Source organism: Oncorhynchus mykiss, chromosome 27 (assembly GCF_013265735.2).
Source record: "Oncorhynchus mykiss isolate Arlee chromosome 27, USDA_OmykA_1.1, whole genome shotgun sequence".
Taxonomy (NCBI): Eukaryota; Metazoa; Chordata; class Actinopteri; order Salmoniformes; family Salmonidae; genus Oncorhynchus; species Oncorhynchus mykiss.
Genome location: NC_048591.1, coordinates 13,553,259 through 13,573,640, shown reverse-complemented (window position 1 = coordinate 13,573,640; position 20,382 = coordinate 13,553,259). Strand labels below are relative to the sequence as shown.

The 20,382-nt window shown below is 43.4% G+C and overlaps 1 protein-coding gene across 1 annotated transcript; it reads right to left on the bottom strand.

Annotated features, from left to right (window-relative positions):
• LOC110507618 (protein yippee-like 2) lies at window positions 1–19,391 on the bottom strand. Its single transcript, XM_021587719.2, has 5 exons — window positions 18,737–19,391; window positions 14,844–15,081; window positions 13,334–13,377; window positions 12,984–13,092; window positions 1–1,616 (listed from the first exon to the last, which is right to left on the bottom strand). Exons 2-5 carry the CDS (start codon window positions 14,958–14,960, stop codon window positions 1,527–1,529), a joined length of 360 nt encoding a protein of 119 aa, XP_021443394.1. The 5' UTR covers window positions 14,961–15,081; window positions 18,737–19,391; the 3' UTR covers window positions 1–1,526.
• Window positions 19,392–20,382: the final 991 nt, after the last annotated feature.

Below are 20,382 nucleotides of genomic sequence, written 5' to 3'. Positions count from 1 at the left end.
TCTGTCATTTACAAAAATCATAATGCATTATATCACAAAAAGAGAAAGGCTATCCATAACCTTGGCTTTTAACAACAATTCTCAACCCCACGTTTGGCAACATTTTGACCCAAGCAAACATTTTTTATATATATTGTGTGTGTGTGTTTGGTCAATTTATGGTAGATGGGTGGGTTCTTTGGTTGTGCTAGGGACGTCTACAGCCTCTGATTGGAAGTCTCGACTACCAGTCGGTTGCCGTGGAAACCAGGGACGTTAGTTTGATTAGTTGTGTTGCTTAGTTGGCTTCTGTTCAGAAAATCCACAGGTCCACTGTACAGCTTTGCTGTTCAGTGTTTTAAGTGAGGGCCAGGTAGTAAATTAGTGTGTGTAACAATCTATGAACTGCTATTGTCATCCCAGACTGAAAGAAAGCTTCAGAACATCAACCTTTCAGAACGTCATAAAAGCATCTCCTAAAGGCCTCCACATCCTAACTGCTTCAGTGGCCAAACCACTAGAACCAATCTCCAAGCCTGTTCAAGTCAGAGCTTCAAAAGTCAAAGATGTTCAATTTAATCCATAGTGGTGACGGTAGATGTATCCTGACTTACATCAGACACAACACATGAAGGATCCAAACATCACAAGACATGATTTCAGGCATCTACGGATGATGGAGAAAGACGAAACACTGACTGAGCAGATTCTTCTCAGAGTTTAGACTTAAATCCTCCACACTCCCTATCATCCTGACTCTCACAACAACAACTGCTGCCGCTGAAACCTAGAGTGGATCACACAGCTGTGCAACCAGCTGCTACTACAACCTCACAACCAGGGTGGACTAGAATCCAGAATCAGGACCTGCCCTCTCTCTCATCATCCTTCCCTTAACCCTTCCCTCACCCAGCCCCCAGAGGCCTCATCACTGTCCCAACTGGCACGGCATTGGGTGAATTAGATCCGATGGATTTGGGGATAATCATTTTAGGCCATCTCATTCACATACAGACGAGAGCTTCCATTAACTCTTTAACCCAAGGCTACTGACCCTGCCAGGGCCTGGTCTCTCCTCACACTGCAGGCCAGCCAGCCCTAACATAGATAGTAACACAACAACACTGGCTTTGGCCTGGCTCTCCATCTGAAGAGCTACACATCAGGCTGGGATGTTGGTCTGGGACATGCATGTTTGTTTGTTTGTTTGTTTGTTTGTGTGTGTGTGTGTGTGTGTGTGTGTGTGTGTGTGTGTGTGTGTTTGCTTGCCATTGTGCGTGTGTCTGGTGGTGTCCATCTATCCCCAATGACATCCTCCTCCAGTCCAGACACACACAGAACCCAGAGAGGCAGGTCAGGCTGCTACTACAGCCACACACACACACTCCCCTACTACCTCCACCCTGGAGGCTGCTGGTGTGTCATCAGGAGGGGAGGACAGAGGTCCATGGTAAATCAAAGTCGCACACTCACCCACACACTCGGATCCTTCCCTCCCATCCACCCCCATTCAACCCCAAACCGAGTCACGGATGGCGCTTCGTCTTTCAGTCCCAGCCGTTGTCCTTGATCATGTGGGCCAGCTCGATGATGAACTTCCCCTCCTTGTACTTCTGACTGCTCTCAAAGGCATGCTCCTGTAGGGGAGTGTCGGGGTGGGGGAAGAGACAGGGTGAGGGAGAGAGAAGGAGGGAGAGATGGAGGGAAAGGGGAGAGAGATGGAGGGAAAGGGGAGAGAAGATGAGGCTTTTCCAGGATGAGAAACTTCACACTCATTGCCACTGAAAACACTGTCCTCTGATTTCACCTCCAACCTTACTGAACTACGTTACATAATGGAGCATTGCAAGGAGTGCTGTAGGCCACTGCAGATTACAAATGATTACAAATGTAATCAAATGTTTTTACTGTACATCTCAATATCCTATTTAGTCTTTCCTATTCAAGCAGAGAGACATTATCAGGTTTCACGTTCTGGAATTCCACTCAGTCAAGTGCCTCTGGAACTCGATGACGGTGTAGAAACAACCGTGTCAGGGATATTAATGGACTCGCCCCACGTTTCGTTATATCTGGACAGACGTGTGAGGTATGTGTGTGTGTGAGAGTCATAACAACCCCCCCCCCCCCCCCCCCACCCCCACACACACACATATGGGTCTGAAGGGGGGAAGTGGCAGTGACTACCAGGCATAAAGCCATGCTGATAAACGGGACAGCTGGTATGTGGAGTGGCTGTGTGTTCCACATTGACCTGCTGTTAGAAATACCACCTTTACTAAGCACTGAACATGGAGGCGCAATTATATTTCAGTGAAAATATAAAGCTGTCCACATCTATTACTAAAATATATATATACACAGGGGAGCAACTTCTTTTAGAAGTGGGGGGACAGAAGTTTTTTTTATCCAGTTGGAAAAACACTCAACAGCTCACCCAATCGCTCAGAGGTATCCGCATGGTCCTAAAGCACATCATTGCCTAGTTTTGTATCACATTCCAATTATAAAACTGGGGATGGACAAAAATGCAACTTCTGAATGCACATATATATATATATATATATATATATATATATATATATATATATATATATATATATATACACTGCTCAAAAAAATAAAGGGAACACTGAAAAAACACAATGTAACTCCAAGTCAATCACACTTCTGTGAAATCAAACTGTCCACTTAGGAAGCAACACTGATTGACAATAAATTTCACATGCTGTTGTGCAAATGGGATAGACAACAGGTGGAAATTATAGGCAATTAGCAAGACACCCCCAATAAAGGAGTGGTTCTGCAGGTGGTGACCACAGACCACTTCTCAGTTCCTATGCTTCCTGGCTGATGTTTTGGTCACTTTTGAATGCTGGTGGTGCTTTCACTCTAGTGGTAGCATGAGACGGAGTCTACAACCCACACAAGTGGTTCAGGTAGTGCAGCTCATCCAGGATGGCACATCAATGCGAGCTGTGGCAAGAAGGTTTGCTGTGTCTGTCAGCATAGTGTCCAGAGCATGGAGGCGCTACCAGGAGACAGGCCAGTACATCAGGAGACGTGGAGGAGGCCGTAGGAGGGCAACAACCCAGCAGCAGGACCGCTCCCTCCGCCTTTGTGCAAGGAGAAGCAGGAGGAGCACTGCCAGAGCCCTGCAAAATGACCTCCAGCAGGCCACAAATGTGCATGTGTCTGCTCAAAAGGTCAGAAACAGACTCCATGAGGGTGGTATGAGGGCCCGACGTCCACAGGTGGGGGTTGTGCTTACAGCCCAACATCGTGCAGGACGTTTGGCATTTGCCAGAGAACACCAAGATTGGCAAATTCGCCACTGGCGCCCTGTGCTCTTCACAGATGAAAGCAGGTTCACACTGAGCACATGTGACAGTCTGGTGACGCCGTGGAGAACATTCTGCTGCCTGCAACATCCTCCAGCATGACCAGTTTGGCGGTGGGTCAGTCATGGTGTGGGGTGGCATTTCTTTGGGGGGCCGCACAGCCCTCATGTGCTCGCCAGAGGTAGCCTGACTGTCATTAGGTACCGAGATGAGATCCTCAGACCCCTTGTGAGACCATATGCTGGTCCGGTTGGCCCTGGGTTCCTCCTAATGCAAGACAATGCTAGAGCTCATGTGGCTGGAGTGTGTCAGCAGTTCCTGCAAGAGGAAGGCATTGATGCTATGGACTGGCCCGCCCGTTCCCCAGACCTGAATCCAATTGAGCACATCTGGGACATCATGTCTTGCTCCATCCACTAACTCCACAGACTGTCTAGGAGTTGGCGGATGCTTTTGTCCAGGTCTGGGAGGAGATCCCTCAGGAGACCATCCGCCACCTCATCAGGAGCATGCCCAGGCGTTGTAGGGAGGTCATACAGGCACGTGGAAGCCACACACACTACTGAGCCTCATTTTGACTTGTTTTAAGGACATTACATCAAAGTTGGATCAGCCTGTAGTGTGGTTTTCCACTTTAATTTTGAGTGTGACTCCAAATCCAGACCTCCATGGGTTGATAAATTTGATTTCCATTGATCATTTTTGTGTGATTTTGTTGTCAGCACATTCAACTATGTAAAGAAAAAAGTATTTAATAAGAATATTTCATTCATTCTGATCTAGGATGTTTTATTTTAGTGTTCCCTTTATTTTTTAGGCAGTATATATATATATATATATATATATATATATATATATATATATATATATATATACACACACACACAGTTGAAGTTAACATACACTTAGATTGGATTAATTAAAACTCGTTTTTCAACTACTCCACAAATTTCTTGATAACCAACTACAGTTTTAGCAAGTCGGTTAGGACATCTACTTTGTGCATGACATAAGTCATTTTTCCAACAATTGTTAACAGACAGATTATTTCACTTCTAATTCACTGTATCACAATTCCTGTGGGTCAGAAGTTTACATATACTACGTTGACTGTGCCTTTAAACAGCTTGGAAAATTCCAGTAAATGATGTCATGGCTGTAGAAGCTTCTGATAGGCTAATTGACATAATTTGAGTCAATTGGAGATATACCTGTGGATGTACTTCAAGGCCTACCTTCAAACTCAGTGCCTCTTTCTTGACATTGTGGGAAAATCAAAAGAAATCAGCCAAGAACTCAGAAAAAAAATTGTAGACCTCCACATGTCTGGTTCATCCTTGGGAGCAATTTCCAAACGCTTGAAGGTACCACATTCTATACAAACAATAGCACACAAGTATAAACACCATGGGACCACGCAGAAATCTCTTTAGTCTCTTAGAGATGAACGTACTTTGGTGCGAAAAGTGCAAATCAATCCCAGAACAACAGCAAAGGACCTTGTGAAGATGCTGGAGGAAAAAGGTACAAAAGTATCTCTATCCAGAGTAAAATGAGTCCTATATCAACATAACCTGAAAGGCCGCTCTGCAAGGAAGAAGCCACTGCTCCAAAACCGCCATAAAAAGCCAGACTACGGTTTGCAAATGGCACATGGGGACAAAGACCTTACTTTTTGGAGAAATGTCCTCTGGTCTGATGAAACAAAAATATAACCGTTTGGCCATAATGACCATCGTTATGTTTGGAGGAAAAAGAGGGATGCTTGCAAGCTGAAGAACGCCATCGCAACCGTGAAGCACGGGGGTGGCAGCATCATGTTGTGAGGGTGCTTTGCTGCAAGAGGGGCTGGTGCACTTCACAAAATAGATGGCTTCATAAAGTAGGAAAATTATGTGGATATATTGAAGCAACATCTCAAGACATCAGTCATGAAGTTAAAGCTTGGTCGCAAATGGGTCTTCCAAATGGGCAATGACCCCAAGCATACTTCCAAAGTTGTGGCAAAACAGCTTAAGGGCAACAAAGTCAAGGTATTGGAGTGGACATCACAAAGCCCTGACCTCAATCCTGTAGAAATGTTGTGAGCAGAACTGAAAAAGCGTGTGCGAGCAAGGAGGCCTACAAACCTGACTCAGTAACACCAGCTCTGTCAGGAGGAATGGGCCAAAATTCACCCAACTTATTGTGGGAAGCTTGTGGAAGGCTAACCGAAACGTTTGACCCAAGTTAAACAATTTAAAGGCAATGCTAGCAAATACTAATTGAGTGTATGTAAACTTCTGACCCACTGAGAATGTGATGAAATAAATAAAAGCTGAAATAAATCATTCTCTCTACTATTATTCTGACATTGCACATTTTTAAAATAAAGTGGTGATCCTAACTGAACTGAGTTTAAATGTATTTGGCTAAGGTGTATGTAAACTTCCGACTTCAACTGTATGTGTGTATTTATATTTATGTGTGCGTATATATATCTATATATATATATATATATTTGTGCAATATACGACTGATTGTTGTCCTATGGACAGAGTCTCCCACTGTATATGTATGTATGTATTTATGTATACATAAAGTTTATATCGTTTAAAGTTTGCCACAAGCCACCTGGGAGACACACCAAACATGTGGAAGAAGGTGCTCTGGTTAGATGACACCAAAATTGAACTTTTTGGCAACAATGCAAAACGTTATGTTTGGCGTAAAAGCAACACAGCTCATCACCCTAAACTCCCTATCCCCACTGTCAAACATGGTGGTGGCAGCATTATGGTTTGGGCCTGCTTTTCTTCAGCAGGGACAGGGAAGATGGTTAAAATTGATGGGAAGATTGATGGAGCCAAATACAGGACCATTCTGGAAGAAAACCTGATGGAGTCTGCAAAAGACCTGAGACTGGGACGGAGATTTGTCTTCCAACAAGACAATGATCCAAAACATAAAGCAAAATCTACAATGGAATGGTTCAAAAATAAACATATCCAGGTGTTAGAATGGCCAAGTCAAAGTCCAGACCTGAATCCAATCGAGAATCTGTGGAAAGAACTGAAAACTGCTGTTCACAAATGCTCTCCATCCAACCTCACTGAGCTCGAGCTGTTTTGCAAGGAGGAATGGGAAAAAATGTCAGTCTCTCGGTGTGCAAAACTGATAGAGACATACCCCAAGCGACTTACAGCTGTAATCGCAGCAAAAGGTGGCGCTACAAAGTATTAACTTAAGGGGGCTGAATAATTTTGCACGCCCAATTTTTCAGTTTTTGATTTGTTAAAAAAGTTTGAAATATCCAATAAATGTCGTTCCACTTCATGATTGTGTCCCACTTGTTGTTGATTCTATATATATATATATATATATATATATATATATATATATATATATATATATATATACATACATACATACACAGCAAAAAAAACTTCCTCTCACTGTCAACTGCGTTTATTTTCAGCAAACTTAACATGTGTAAATATTTGTATGAACATAATATTCAACAACTGAGGCATAAACTGAACAAGTTCCACAGACATGTGACTAACAGAAATTGAATAATGTGTCCCTGAACAAAGGGGGGGTCAAAATCTAAAGTAACAGTCAATGCAGCTGGTGGCCACACCAGATACTAAGTACTGCTGAGCACCTCCTCCTCATGGACTGCACCAGATTTGCCAGTTCTTGCTGTGAGATGTTACCCCACTCTTCCACCAAGGCACCTGCAAGTTCCCGGACATTTCTGGCCATGGCAGAACACTGACATTCCTGTCTTGCAGGAAATCAAGCACAGAATGAGCAGTATGGCTGGTGGCATTGTCATACTGGAGGATCATGTCAGGATGAGCCTGCAGGAAGGGTACCACATGAGGGAGGAGGTTGTCTTCCCTGTAACGCACAGCGTTGAGATTGCCTGCAATGACAACGAGCTCAGTCCGATGATGCTGTGACACACCGCCCCAGACCATGACGGACCCTCCACCTCCAAATCGATCCCGCTCCAGAGTACTGGCCTCGGTGTAACGCTCATTCCTTCGACGATAAACGCAAATCTGACCATCACCCCTGGTGAGACGAAACCACGACTCGTCACTGAAGAGCACTTTTTGCCAGTCCTCTCTGGTCCAGCGACGGTGGGTTTGTGCCCATAAGCGACGTTGTTGCCGGTAATGTCTGGTGAGGACCTGCCTTACAACAAGCCTTCAAGCCCGCAGTCCAGCCTCTCTCCGCCTATTGCGGACAGTCTGAGCACTGATGGAGGGATTGTGCATTCCTGGTGTAACTCGGGTAGTTGTTGTTGCCATCCTGTACCTGTCCCGCAGGTGTGATGTTTCGATGTACCGATCCTGTGCAGGTGTTATAACACGTGGTCTGTCACTGCGAGGACGATCAGCTGTCCGTCCTGTCTCCCTGTAGGGCTGCCTTAGGAGTCTCACAGTATGGACATTGCAATTTAATGCCTCCTTGCAGCATGCGTAAGGCACGTTCACACAGATGAGCAGGGACCGTGGGCATCTTTCTTTTGGTGCTTTTCAGAGTCAGTAGAAAGGCCACATTAAGTGTCCTAAGTTTATAACTGTGACCTTAATTGCCTACCAACTGTAAGCTGTTAGTGTCTTAACGACCGTTCCACAGGTGCATGTTCATTAATTGTTTATGGTTCATTGAACAAGCATGGGAAACGGTGTTTAAACCCTTTACAATGAAGATCTATGAAGTTATTTGGATCTTTACGAATTATCTTTGAAAGACAGGGTCATGAAAAAGGGATGTTTATTTTTTTGATTAGTTTATATATTTATTACACACACACACACACACACACACACACACACACACAAAACTAGTCAAAGGTTTAGACACCTACTCATTCAAGGGTTTTTCTTTATTTTTACTATTTTCTACATTGTAGAATAATAGAGAAGACATTACAACTATGAAATAACACATATGGACTCATGTAGTAATCAAAAAAAAAATATTAAAGCAAATCAAAACATATTTTAGATTATTCAAGGGAGCCCCCCTTTTCCTTTGACAGCTTTGCACATTCTTGGCCTTCTATCAACCAGCTTCATGAGGTAGTCACCTGGAATGCACTTCAATTAACAGGTGTGCCATGTTAAAAGTTCATTTGTGGAATTTCTTTCCTTCTTAATGCGTTTGAGCCAATCAGTTGTGTTGTAACAAGGTAGGGGTGGTATACAGAGGATAGCCATATTTGGTAAAAGACCAAGTCCATATTATGGCAAGAACAGCTCAAATAAGCAAAGAGAAACAACAGTCCCTCATTACTAAGACATGAAGGTCAGTCAATCCGGAAAAATTCAAAAGCTTTGAAATCTTCAAGTGCATTCGCTAATATCATCAAGGGCTATGTTGAAACTGGCTCTCATGAGGACCGCCACAGGAAAGGAAGACCCAGAGTTACCTCTGCGGCAGAGGATAAGTTCATTAGAATTAACTGCACCTCAGATTGCAGCCCAAATAAATGCTTCACAGAGTTCAATTAACAGACACATCAACAGTTCAGACGAGACTGCGTAAATCAGGCCTTCATGGTCAAATTATTGCAAAGAAACCACTACTAATGGACACCAATAAGAAGAAGAGACTTGCTTGGGCCAAGAAACACGAGCAATGGACATTAGACCGGTGGAAATCTGTCCTTTGGACTGATGAGTCCAAATTTAGGTTCCAACCTCCATGTCTTTGTGAGACGCAGAGTAGGTGAACGGATGATCTCTGCATGTGTGGTTCCCACCATGAAGCATGGAGGTGGTGGAATGGTGAGGGTGTGCTTTGCTGGTGACACTGTCTGATTCATTTAGAATTCAAGGCACACTTAACCCTCATGACTACCACAGCATTCTGCATCGATACGCCATCCCATCTGGTTTGCGCTTAGTGGGACTATCATTTGTTTTTCAACAGGACAATGACCCAACACACCTCCAGGCTGTGTAAGGGCTATTTGACCAAGAAGGAGAGTGATGGAGTGCTGTATAAGATGATCTGGCCTCCACAATCACACGACCTCAACCCAATTGGGAAGGTTTGGGATGAGTTGGACCGCAGAGTGAAAGAAAAGCAGCCAACACGTGCTCAGCATATGGAGGGAACTCCTTCAAGGTTGTTGGAAAAGCATTCCTCATGAAGCTTGTTGAGAGAATGCCAAAAGTGTGCCAAGCTGTCATCAAGGCAAAGGTTGGCTACTTTGAAGAATCTCAAAAATAAAATATATTTTCATTTAACACTTGACTACATTATTCCATATGTGTATTTCATAGTTTAGATGTCTTCACTATTATTCTACAGGCAGAAAAAGTTTGACTGGTAATGTGTAAAACACACAGTGCCTTCGGAAAGTATTCAGACCCCTTGACTTTTTCCACATTGTTACGTTCCAGCCTTATTCTACAATGGATGAAGTACAAAAAAAAAAATCCTCAGCAATCTACACACAATACCCCATAACGACAAAGTGAAAACAGGTTTAGATTTTTATTGCAAATTTATTAAAATAAAAAAAATACACATTTTTACTTAAATATTCAGACCCCTTTGCTATATGAGACACGAAATTGAGCTCAGATCCATCCTGTTTCCATTGATCATCCTTGAGATGTTTCTACAACTTGAATGGAGTCCACCTGTGGTAAATTCAGATGATTGGGCATGATTTGGAAAGGCACACACCTGTCTATATAAAAAAAGGTCCCACAGTTGACAGTGCATGTCAGAGCAAAAACCAAGCCATGATGTCGAAGGAATTGTCCGTAGAGATCCGAGACACGATTGTGTCGAGGCACAGATCTAAGGAAGGGTACCAAGAAATGTCTGCAGCATTGAAGTTTATAACCACCAAGACTCTTCCTAGAGCTGGCCGCCCGGCCAAACTGAGCAATCGAGAGAGAAGGGCCTTGGTCAGGGAGGTGACCAAGAACCCAATGGTCACTGACAAAGCTCTAGAGTTCCTCTGTGGAAATGGGAGAACCTTCCAGAAAGACAACCATCTGTACGATACTCCACAAATAAGGACTTTAACGGTAGACTGGCCAGACGGAAGCCACTACTCAGTAAAAGGCACTTGACAGCCCGCTTGGAGTTTGCCAAAATGCACCTAAAGACTCTCAGACCATGAGAAACAAGATTGTCTGGTCTGATGAAACCAAGTTTGAACTCTTTGGCCTGAATGCCAAGCATCAAGTCTGGAGGAAACCTGGCACCATCCCTACAGTGTAGTATTGTGGTGGCAGCATCATGCTGTGGGGATGTTTTTCAGTGGCAGAAACTGGGAGACTAGTCAGGATCGAGGCAAAGATGAGCGGAGCGAAGTACAGAGAGATCCTTGATGAAAACCCGCTCCAGAGCATTCACAGCCCTCCGACTGGGGCGAAGGTTTACCTTCCAACAAGACAACGACCCTAAGCACACAACCAAGGAGTGGTTTCGGTATAAGTCTGAATGTCCTTGAGTGGCCCAGCCAGAGCCCGGACTTGAACCTGATCGAGCATTTCTGGAGACCTGAAAATAGCTGTGCAGCAACGCTCCCCATCCAAACTGACAGAGCTTGTGTGCTTAGAGTCGTTGTCCTGTTGGAAGGTGAACCTTAGAACCAGTTTGAGATCCTGAGCATGTTTTCATTAAGGAGCTCTCTGTACTTTGCTCCCTTCATCTTTCCCTCAATCCTGACTAGCCTCCCAGTCCCTGCCACTGAAAGACATCCTCACAGCATGATGCTGCCACCACCATACTTCACCGTCGGAATGGTTCCAGGTTTCCTCCAGACGTGAAGCTTGGCATTCAGGCCAAAGAGTTCAATCTTGGATTCATCAGACCAGAGAATATTGTTTCTCATGGTCAGAGTCCTTTAGGGGCCTTTTGGCCAAGCAGGCTGTCATGTGTATTTTACTGATGAGTGGCTTCTGTCTGGCCACTACCATAAAGTCCTGATTGGTGGTGCTGCAGAGATGGTTGTCCTTCTGTTAGGTTCTCCCATCTCCACAAAATAACTCCAGAGCTCAATCAGAGTGACCCTCGGGTTCTTGGTCACTTCCCTGACCAAGGCCCTTCTCCCCCGATTGCTCAGTTTGGCCAGCTCTAGGAAGAGTCTTGGTGGTTCCAAACTTCTTACATTTAAGAATGATGGAGGCCATTGTGTTCTTGGGGACCTTCACCCTTCCCCAGGTCTGTGCCTTGACACAATCCTGTCTCTGAGTTCTATGAACAATTCCTTCGACCTCATGGCTTGGTTTTTGCTCTGACATGCACTGTCAACTGTGGGACCTTGTATAGACAGGTGTGTGCCTTTCCAAATCATGTCCAATCTATTGAATTTACCACAGGTGGACTTCAATCAAGCTGTAGAAACATCGCAAGCATGATCAATGGAAACAGGATGCACCTGAGCTCAATTTCGAGTCTCATAGCAGCAGGGTAGCCTAGTGGTTAGAGCTTTGAAATCCCCGCGCTGACAAGGTACAAATCTGTCGTTCTGCCCCTGAACAGGCAGTTAACCCACTGTTCCTTGGCCGTCATTGAAAATAAGAATTTGTTCTTAACTGACTTGCCTAGTTAAATTAAGGTCAAATAAATAAAAAAAATAGCAAAGGGTCTGAATATTTATGTAAATAAGGTATGTTTTTTTATTTGTAAAATATTTTCAAACATTTCTCAAAACGTTTTCGCTTTGTGATTTAATGGGTTTTGTGTGTAGATTGAGGAAAAACATTGATGTCATCAATTTTAGAATAAGGCTGTAATATAAGAAAATGTCTGAAAACTTTCCGAAAGCACTGTATATAGGCTACATTATAAACTGGGCGGTTTGAACCCTGATTGGCTGACAGCCGTAATATATCAGACCGTATACCACGGGTATGACAAAACATTTGTTTTTCCTGCTCTAATTACATTGGTAACCCGTTTTTAATAGCAATAAGGCACCTCGGGGGTTTGTGGTACATGGACAATATTACACGGCTAAGGGCTGTGTCAAAGGCACTCCGCTTTGCATTGTCCCCAAGAACAGTCCTCAGCCATGGTATATTGGCCATATACCACACCACCTAGGGCCTTATTGCTTAATTATACAGTATATAGGCAACATGATATAGGGCCTACTTAGTCTCGATACATGAAAACAGATTTTTATTTTGAATTAATTCTAACCCTTTGTCTAGTTTGTGATTGGATAAGCCGTTGTTCTTGTTGCTGGTCAAACTGGTCTTTAAATCACTACAGTTCTCAGTGTGGATAGCCCAGCTCTGGTCCATCATGAATGACCACCATCTCTGAACTAGGAGAAGGAGGTCAATTTGATTGAGTACTTGGAAAATATATAGCCCTACATCATGAGAAATATGCCCCTCAGATCAAGATTGAAACTGCAAGGAATCCCTTTACTGAGTCAGCCTATGTACTGTAATGTTACACTTAAGGTAGGAAAAATAGTAAAAAAAATTAAGACCAGAACTCATCCATGTCAATACGATAACATGCACTCAATTGTTCCAAAACCTTTATTAGTTCACAGCGTTTCAATCCTACAACGATCTTATATGCTAATAAAGGTATTATTAATGAAGGTAATAATGTGCCTATCCTTTCTAACTCTAGATACAGTTCTAACCTCCTCTGACACGTAAACACTCTTACACTCACATATTTCCAACCCAGAGTTGTCTTGCAGTTCTCACAGTAGATATCTGCCACAGCATGCAGCCCCGTGAGCAACACCCTCTCTTCCGCCGGCCCGCACCCCACGTTCACCCTGAGAGCGAGAGAGAGAAAGCAAGCTCATAAGCTGTTCGATTCGTAAAGGTCGCCTGTCTATACTGAGTCATAACACACCCACTCACACACTAGATATTACCCAAAAGGCACGTCATACTGAGCTAGATAGGGACCATGCTCGTACAGTAGAAATTAGCATCTTCATTGTGATTGTGCTCACGGGCTGAGGACTGGATCATGGCTGTACTGTAACTACATGCAGACACACTGATACTCACACTGAGTTGAACAGATAAGCTCTGCCTTGGCTCCCCTGGAAAGACTGCAGGAGAAGAAGATGAGTAGGTTAAAAAGGAGGAGGAGTATCCTCAGCAGTCAGCATTAAAGCCACTTCATTGGCATGATCATTGAACAGCAGGAAATATCCCAGATTTTGCCTTTAAATTAAGACTGACTGACAGACACATGTGCTTTTGTACAGGTGAGGGTTGACTTTACATAGTGTAGCACATGGAAAAAGTCATATTCAAACACACAAGCTGTAGAAGTAAGATGGCGGTGAAATGAGCGACAGAGGCTCGGTACGCTCGTTTTCAGTCTGAAAGTGCAGCGTCAGCTGTAATACTAGGTCCAAGTGTGAAGGAGTCTGCCAGCAGCGCTTTAAGACAGCTGCAGCAAGCACTCAATACCTTTCTAGTTATTACAGTGCAATGCACTGAAAGTTCAAATGAATCTATAAAAACTACAGTATTTATACAGGTCATCCTTTATTTAACCAGGAAAGTCATGTTGAGATGGACATCTTTCAAGTAAGCCCTGGAGCCCAACAGTAGCGTGTTCTCCCATGCGCTTTCTTGGGAATGACTTGCACATTAGGGCAGTTTCCCTTACATACCTGATTCAGCTGATCACCAAACCCTTGCTTAGTAGAATCAGGGTCAAGTTCATTAGGCACAAAACAGAAGAAAACAGAGAGTGTCTATCTGGACTTGTCAAACAAGAAACACAAATGTTCTGTTTTAAAACATTTGAAAACGTTTTCAGTTGTGTGCCCTAATGAGCACCAGCCAGGTGCTGGGCTTCAAAGTGTGAAAGCCTTTAAAAAGCAACAAACCTCCTTGAAAACGGCCTGTGGCGTTGATAGGAGTCAGAAACAGTTATTCCAGTGTCCAAATTGACTACAAAGTGGAAATAGGATGATTCATGAAGGAAGTCTCGTGTAAAAGGAGTTAAGAACATCCGTGAGTCACAATGGGTAAATGACGATGTCCTTTTGCCCACTAACATGGGGTGAACAGCTGCGGTGATTGCTCTGTATCCAATAGCAGCGTAGACAGTGAGACAGACCTGCCCAGCAGCTCCGACTGCTTACATAAGACAGCAGGTTGGTCATTTTTTTAACTTGAGAAATACTGCACCAAACACCTTAGTTAGATGTAAAATTGCGCAACTAAAACATCCTCTGTAAAAACGTCAAACTTAATTACATATTTCTTGAGTTATCTTAGATTCATTCTGGGAATTTTGAGAAAAGTGAAATACGCTTCTGCGTCTAGTATCTGATGAGGGACAAACATCATTAACCAGAACGTGGAATCGGTCAGGAAACACACCTCCAAGAATAAAATCTAGTTTTTCTAATGAGCAACAGATAAACATGTGCCTATAGGGGTGTTCAGTGGCTCTTTAAAGGAAATGTGGCATAGATTGAGGGAAACACTATTAGAGCAAGCAGCATTATTAGGGGATGGACGGTTGTGGTCGGTATGTTAAACAGTCAGTGTTCACCTTGGAGATGAGCTCGTCGTGGTTGGCCAGGTGCGCTCTGCAGTGGATGCAGCTGTAGGTTCGGTGGCAGCTGGGCAGGTAGGCCTGGAAGGTCTTGGAGCGCGTCATCCTGACCATCGGGTGGGGCGGGGTGGGGGGGCGGTGCAGGAAAGGGCTGCCGGCCCAGCTAGGCTCGCAGGGGAAGCACCGCAACACACAGGTAAGGGCCGTGGTGGGGGGCGGGGCGGGAGGCACACACCTGGTGAAGCGGAGCACAGGAGATACACACTGATGAAGGTGGTCTATAGTCAAAACGTTTTTTTTTACCTAATCGCTGTGTAGGTTGTTGGCAACACAGCACAAACAGATCTGGGTCCAGGATAATCCATGTGTGGATATAAAGAGATTTTAACTTGAGTGCCTTGGATATATATATATTGCTGCATATCATTGTCTATCTTTACACACTGTAAGATCCAAAAATCTGTTAGCCTCCATTTGTTCTCTGCATATGAATTAATGTTCAGTAGGCAAATTACTTTGCAGTGGAGCATGAATGTGTACAGTATGTAGCCTATGATAAATGAAAAATGTCAGGCATTCTATACCGAGTTAAGCATAGACTGTGATCTCATGATCATTATACTGAGACACAGTAGCCTAAAAATAATTGAACTTTAGACAGTTAACAGAAAGAGGCTTATAAGGGAAAGGCTGTGTGCTATAAGCCTTTAAGACGTCCACTTGTTTTCTGTCGGCTTCTGTCTCTGAGCCAACAGTGTGGGACCGGGGTATAAAGAGACCACTCAAAAAGGTCTTGCCCACACACACTTTAACCCCAAAGTCTTTCCTTTTTCCCTGTCATTTTAGGACAAACATGTGAGGATAATCCTAAAGCAGAGTTTAGCACATATCGAAGTAATCGCCACAATCTTCATAGACTCCAATTAGTAACAGGTTGTTACTCTAAACCAGGGTTGTGGTCAATTCCCTTTCAATTCAGTCAATTGAGGAAGTAAACTTAATTCCAATTCCACATTTGCTTCCTTGAAACGCATTAAGGAATATTGGAATGGGAACTTGACCTCAACCTTGCAGTAAATGAGGTTGCGATGAGGGGGCAATGAGGTTAATCTAGTCAAACAGCCTTGGTTAGAGACATGTATATCTGTTATCTGGCAGGTTCAAGGCCTGTGCTGACATAATCTTGAAATATGGAGCTGAATACAGATCTGATGTATTTAGTTACAGTTAACTGTCAAAGCAGTGATGTACTCTATGAATCCAATATGTTCTGTGGCTAATGGATAACGACTCAACCACACTCTGTAACGGGTGGTTAGATTACCTAGGTCTAGTTCTGTCTCATGGGGATATCACACAAGCACGCCTCACCCACATAGAAACACACACTTACACAGCAGAGTTGATATATGTTGATATGGGGAAATCAAGTATTGTGAAAGAGATGCCTTCTGACTCACTTTCCTTCCAAAGGATCCATTCCCAAGCTTTTCCAATGCATGTCAGTTACTTGAGAGATGAAATGAGAGTGGAGTTTCGTGTGCATTACAAACGGAGAGACCGCCTTGTCTGCACAAATCAATTTAGCCTTCCAAATCACCTCTATCAGTAATGATTTTCCACCTTTGATTCAGATATGGAAAATAATTTGTCCAGGTCTCTCAGTTAGGAGATATTATAAACGTGGTGATTCAAGCCCTGAATGCTGATTGGCTGACAGCCGTGGTATATCAGACCATATACCACGGGTATGACAAAACATGTATTTTTACTACTCTAATTACATTGGTAACCAGTTTATTATAGCAATAAGGCACCTCAGGGGTTTGTGATATATGGCCAATTTACCACAGCTGAGGGCTGTTCTTATACACGATGCAACGTGCCTGGATACAGCCCTAAGCCGTGGTCTATTGGCCATATACCACACCTCCTCTGGCCTTATTGCATAAAATTACGTCTCCATGTGACATATGCACAGAAAGAGAGTAACAGATATAGAAATAGCAGGTGAATATAGTCACTTGTATCTAACATTTTATAGTTCAACTCATCTGTTGCACCGGTTGTTTCTTAGGTGAGAGGCTGATTGACACTTTGAAGAATCCTCCACTCATTTTCATAAACCAGATCATCTTTTGATGTGCTCATCTAGAAAACGATCTCGTTCAAGACCCCTAATTTGTTTGTAGACTAAATGCATCCACTAGAACAACAACACAGCAAGCAGAGGCTCTACCCTGCTTTGCACCAAAGCCTCTTTGTTTCATGTCACAGAAGAAAATCTAAGACAGCTATGAATAAGTCCAAAAGACTAACCCGGACCCGGTCAAATAATTATCCAAAGGTAACAGGGATGGGATCCACCAATGCTGTCTGAGCTTGCAAAAACTGCTGCCGTGTTTTTCTGACATCATCATCATAATCACCTTCTCCTGTTTCTGTCTGCCCCTCAGCCTCGCCCCTGAAGGCTGATGTTCTGAGCTGTCTGGTATTGGTATAGTCTGGGTGCCACACTACATGCCACATCACTTACCAGCCAAAAGGTCCTCGCTGGTATAAAAACAACAACCTTGCTTACGTAACCGGAGAGGAGCTGCTGCGGTCGCTCTGTCGTACAGAGAGGGACGATGATCGTGATAGCAGCCAGGGGACAGAGAGAGAGACAGAGAGAGAGACGGATGGACGGACTGGGGAGCATGCGTCCTTGTGTTTGCGGCCCTAGTTGTCCTTCATAGCACACAGCCCCACAGCTCCAATAGGAGGCTTCATGTAGTTTCCGCTCTCTCTCTCATTCAGTGGCAACAGACAGCATAGTGATGCGTTACATCACTGACAGCAACAGACCGAATCTCAAATCCCCTTATCTGATCATGTGTCCAGGTGTCACGTGTGTGTGTGTGTGTGTGTGTGTGTGAGATTGGCTGGGTTTGTGTATTTGCACATATGAATCTGGTCAGAGACAGTGGCTGCCTGGATCACAGTATATAGGGCAGACCTTTAGCCACCACAGTTGGTGGGGATGCCTCGGTTTGGCAATGCAAGGAAGTTGATTCAACATACACACACACCTTGTTCATGTGTGTGTTACATGATCCAAAATTATGTCTTGTGTGTAGAGTAACGTGATTATTTGAGACAACATCGGTCTTTACATTATGATGCAGAAAAAGTATTTACTCAGCATTGGCTTTTAGCGTCACACTTTGAACAGTCATATAGAGGAGTTGAAGTGCTATGTTAAGGCAACACGAGTCTATTAGCGCCAGTTGTCTACAGGATACAACGGTCAACTAGAGGATTAGGCTACAGGCGATTCAACACCCAACACAAGAGCAATAATAAACATGACGTAGACATGTTCACTGGCATAGCACACACCGCCGCAGACCCAGGGTTGCTATTCCACCGGAGTCGGGTCCCCCAGATAGCATTATTATTTTTTTAATGAATGACATGAAATTAGTTTCAAAAGTTCAACATTGTCTCTCAGCCTCATGGAAAAAAATTATAGACTAGCTGGAAATTAGCTCGAAACCAGCACAATTTTCCCAGCCTCGTCCCAAAATGTGTAAAATAGCATGAGATGAGCTATAAAACTGCAAATATACCTTGCGCTACACCAATACATATGATGATATTTTCAGCAGGCAGTATTATGTTCACGCACTCGATGTTCTCATATCGTATTTCTGCCTGCGGCTGCTGGTGGCGCAGGATCAGGCCACGCGTAACGTGTAATAATAATAACAACCAGCTCCACTGCAGATCTCGCCATCCCATCCATGCCCGCAACATAAACAACCAGCTTGCAACATTCTGAACTACAATGGGCAATTCAATTAAAACAGCATATTCAACCATTTATTTGTATATATGCAAGGATTTACCTTTGAATATATGAAAAATATGTTGATCACTTAAAAAACTCGCGCCTCCTCGTTTTCCTCGTAGCAAAGCCAAACCTAAATCCGTCTTTGCATTTCTTTCTAGGTAAATTTCTTCTCCAGCCCTGGCAATCGTGCAGACGCAATGTTTTTAAGCGCGCAGTTCCCAGGCCGAGTTTGACGTAATTACACAGAACCACATTGTACTTCGTCTGGAGACAAATTGACAGCCGTGTCCGCCAACCAATACAGCGATAAGGCATAGCAACACTGCGCTTATTGGTTATGAATAGTCAGGAGCAACCAATACTTTTGCTCGTATAGTTAGGCTGGCTACCTGCAGTTCTATTCCGTTTTAGGATAGAGACAGAAATGGACCTGTACTGAATTTGCTGCGGAAATGGATATCATTAAAAAAAATGTGTTTAAATTATGTAAATAGGCAGAATAGACACGGCAATGGACTTCAACATCTTAACTTTTGATCCAAGATTAACCCTCCAGATAACTTGTTCTGATGTTCGGTGGGCTCTCCTTATATCCTACTTCAGGGTTTCCCAAACACGCTCCTGGGATCCCCCTGGGGGCACGTTTTGTTTTTTGTCCTAACACTACACAGCTGATTCAAATAATCAAATCTTGATGATGCGTTGGTTATTTGAATCAGCTGTGTAGTGCTCGGGCAAACACCAAAACGGATCATTTGTTTCCAGTCTTTATGTAACTGATTGCTGTCTCCTAGTGGTGGTTTTAAACCACACTCAAGATAATAGGTTAAAGTAAAGGTTGTGTGTGAAAGCAGATCAGTGCCATCTGATGTTTATACTTAGGGGTGAGGTGCCTTATTGCTATTATAAATAGAAACAATCTAATGTCTTTCCAAATGGCTTCATCATCTATAAACTTGCCCTGAGTTAGATGCGTTGCTTTTTCTGTTGATATGCTTGATTGGTGTATATTTTATCCAGTGTGTTTTAGATTCTGTTGTAAATCTTAACTGACTGACGTCTAGAGATTGTTTGTTATAACGTACCATATCTCCGGATGTTAGTGGTATATAAAGCCTAGCAGTTAAGAACGTTGGGCCAGTAACCAAAACGTTGGTTAGAATCCCCGAGCCGAATAGATGAAAAATTAATCGATGCAAGGCACTAAGCCCTAATTGCTCCTGTAAGCCACTCTGGATAACAATATTTACTCAAATGTACATTTCCAACTCTCTCACGTGTTGGATATTTGTTTTGAAACTGGAAAATGGCACAAGAAGATGCACAAAGGTTGCCATTTCTGTCTGGGGAGATGAGCAAAGGGGTTAATTTTAGTATTAGATTGAGGACACAATTTCAATGGATTGACGAGTCAATTAAATCACAAACAACGTCAATTTGGTCTATTTCCGGTCATGGCGGATATGTGCATGTCAATCATGGCATCGTGTGTGAAATATCTTGCACTGGAGATGATGGTGCTCAAAATGTCAACACAGGGGTGGGTGTCTTTCTACGTAGCCAGATACCTGGTTTGGACCCATTTTGGGATGAGGTTTGCTTAACAGCACCTAATGTAGCCTATTAGTTCCAAGATATCTAGCTGTTCAATAGCCTAACATCTTGATGTTCTGATGCTCAGTTGGTAAAATGCATTGACCC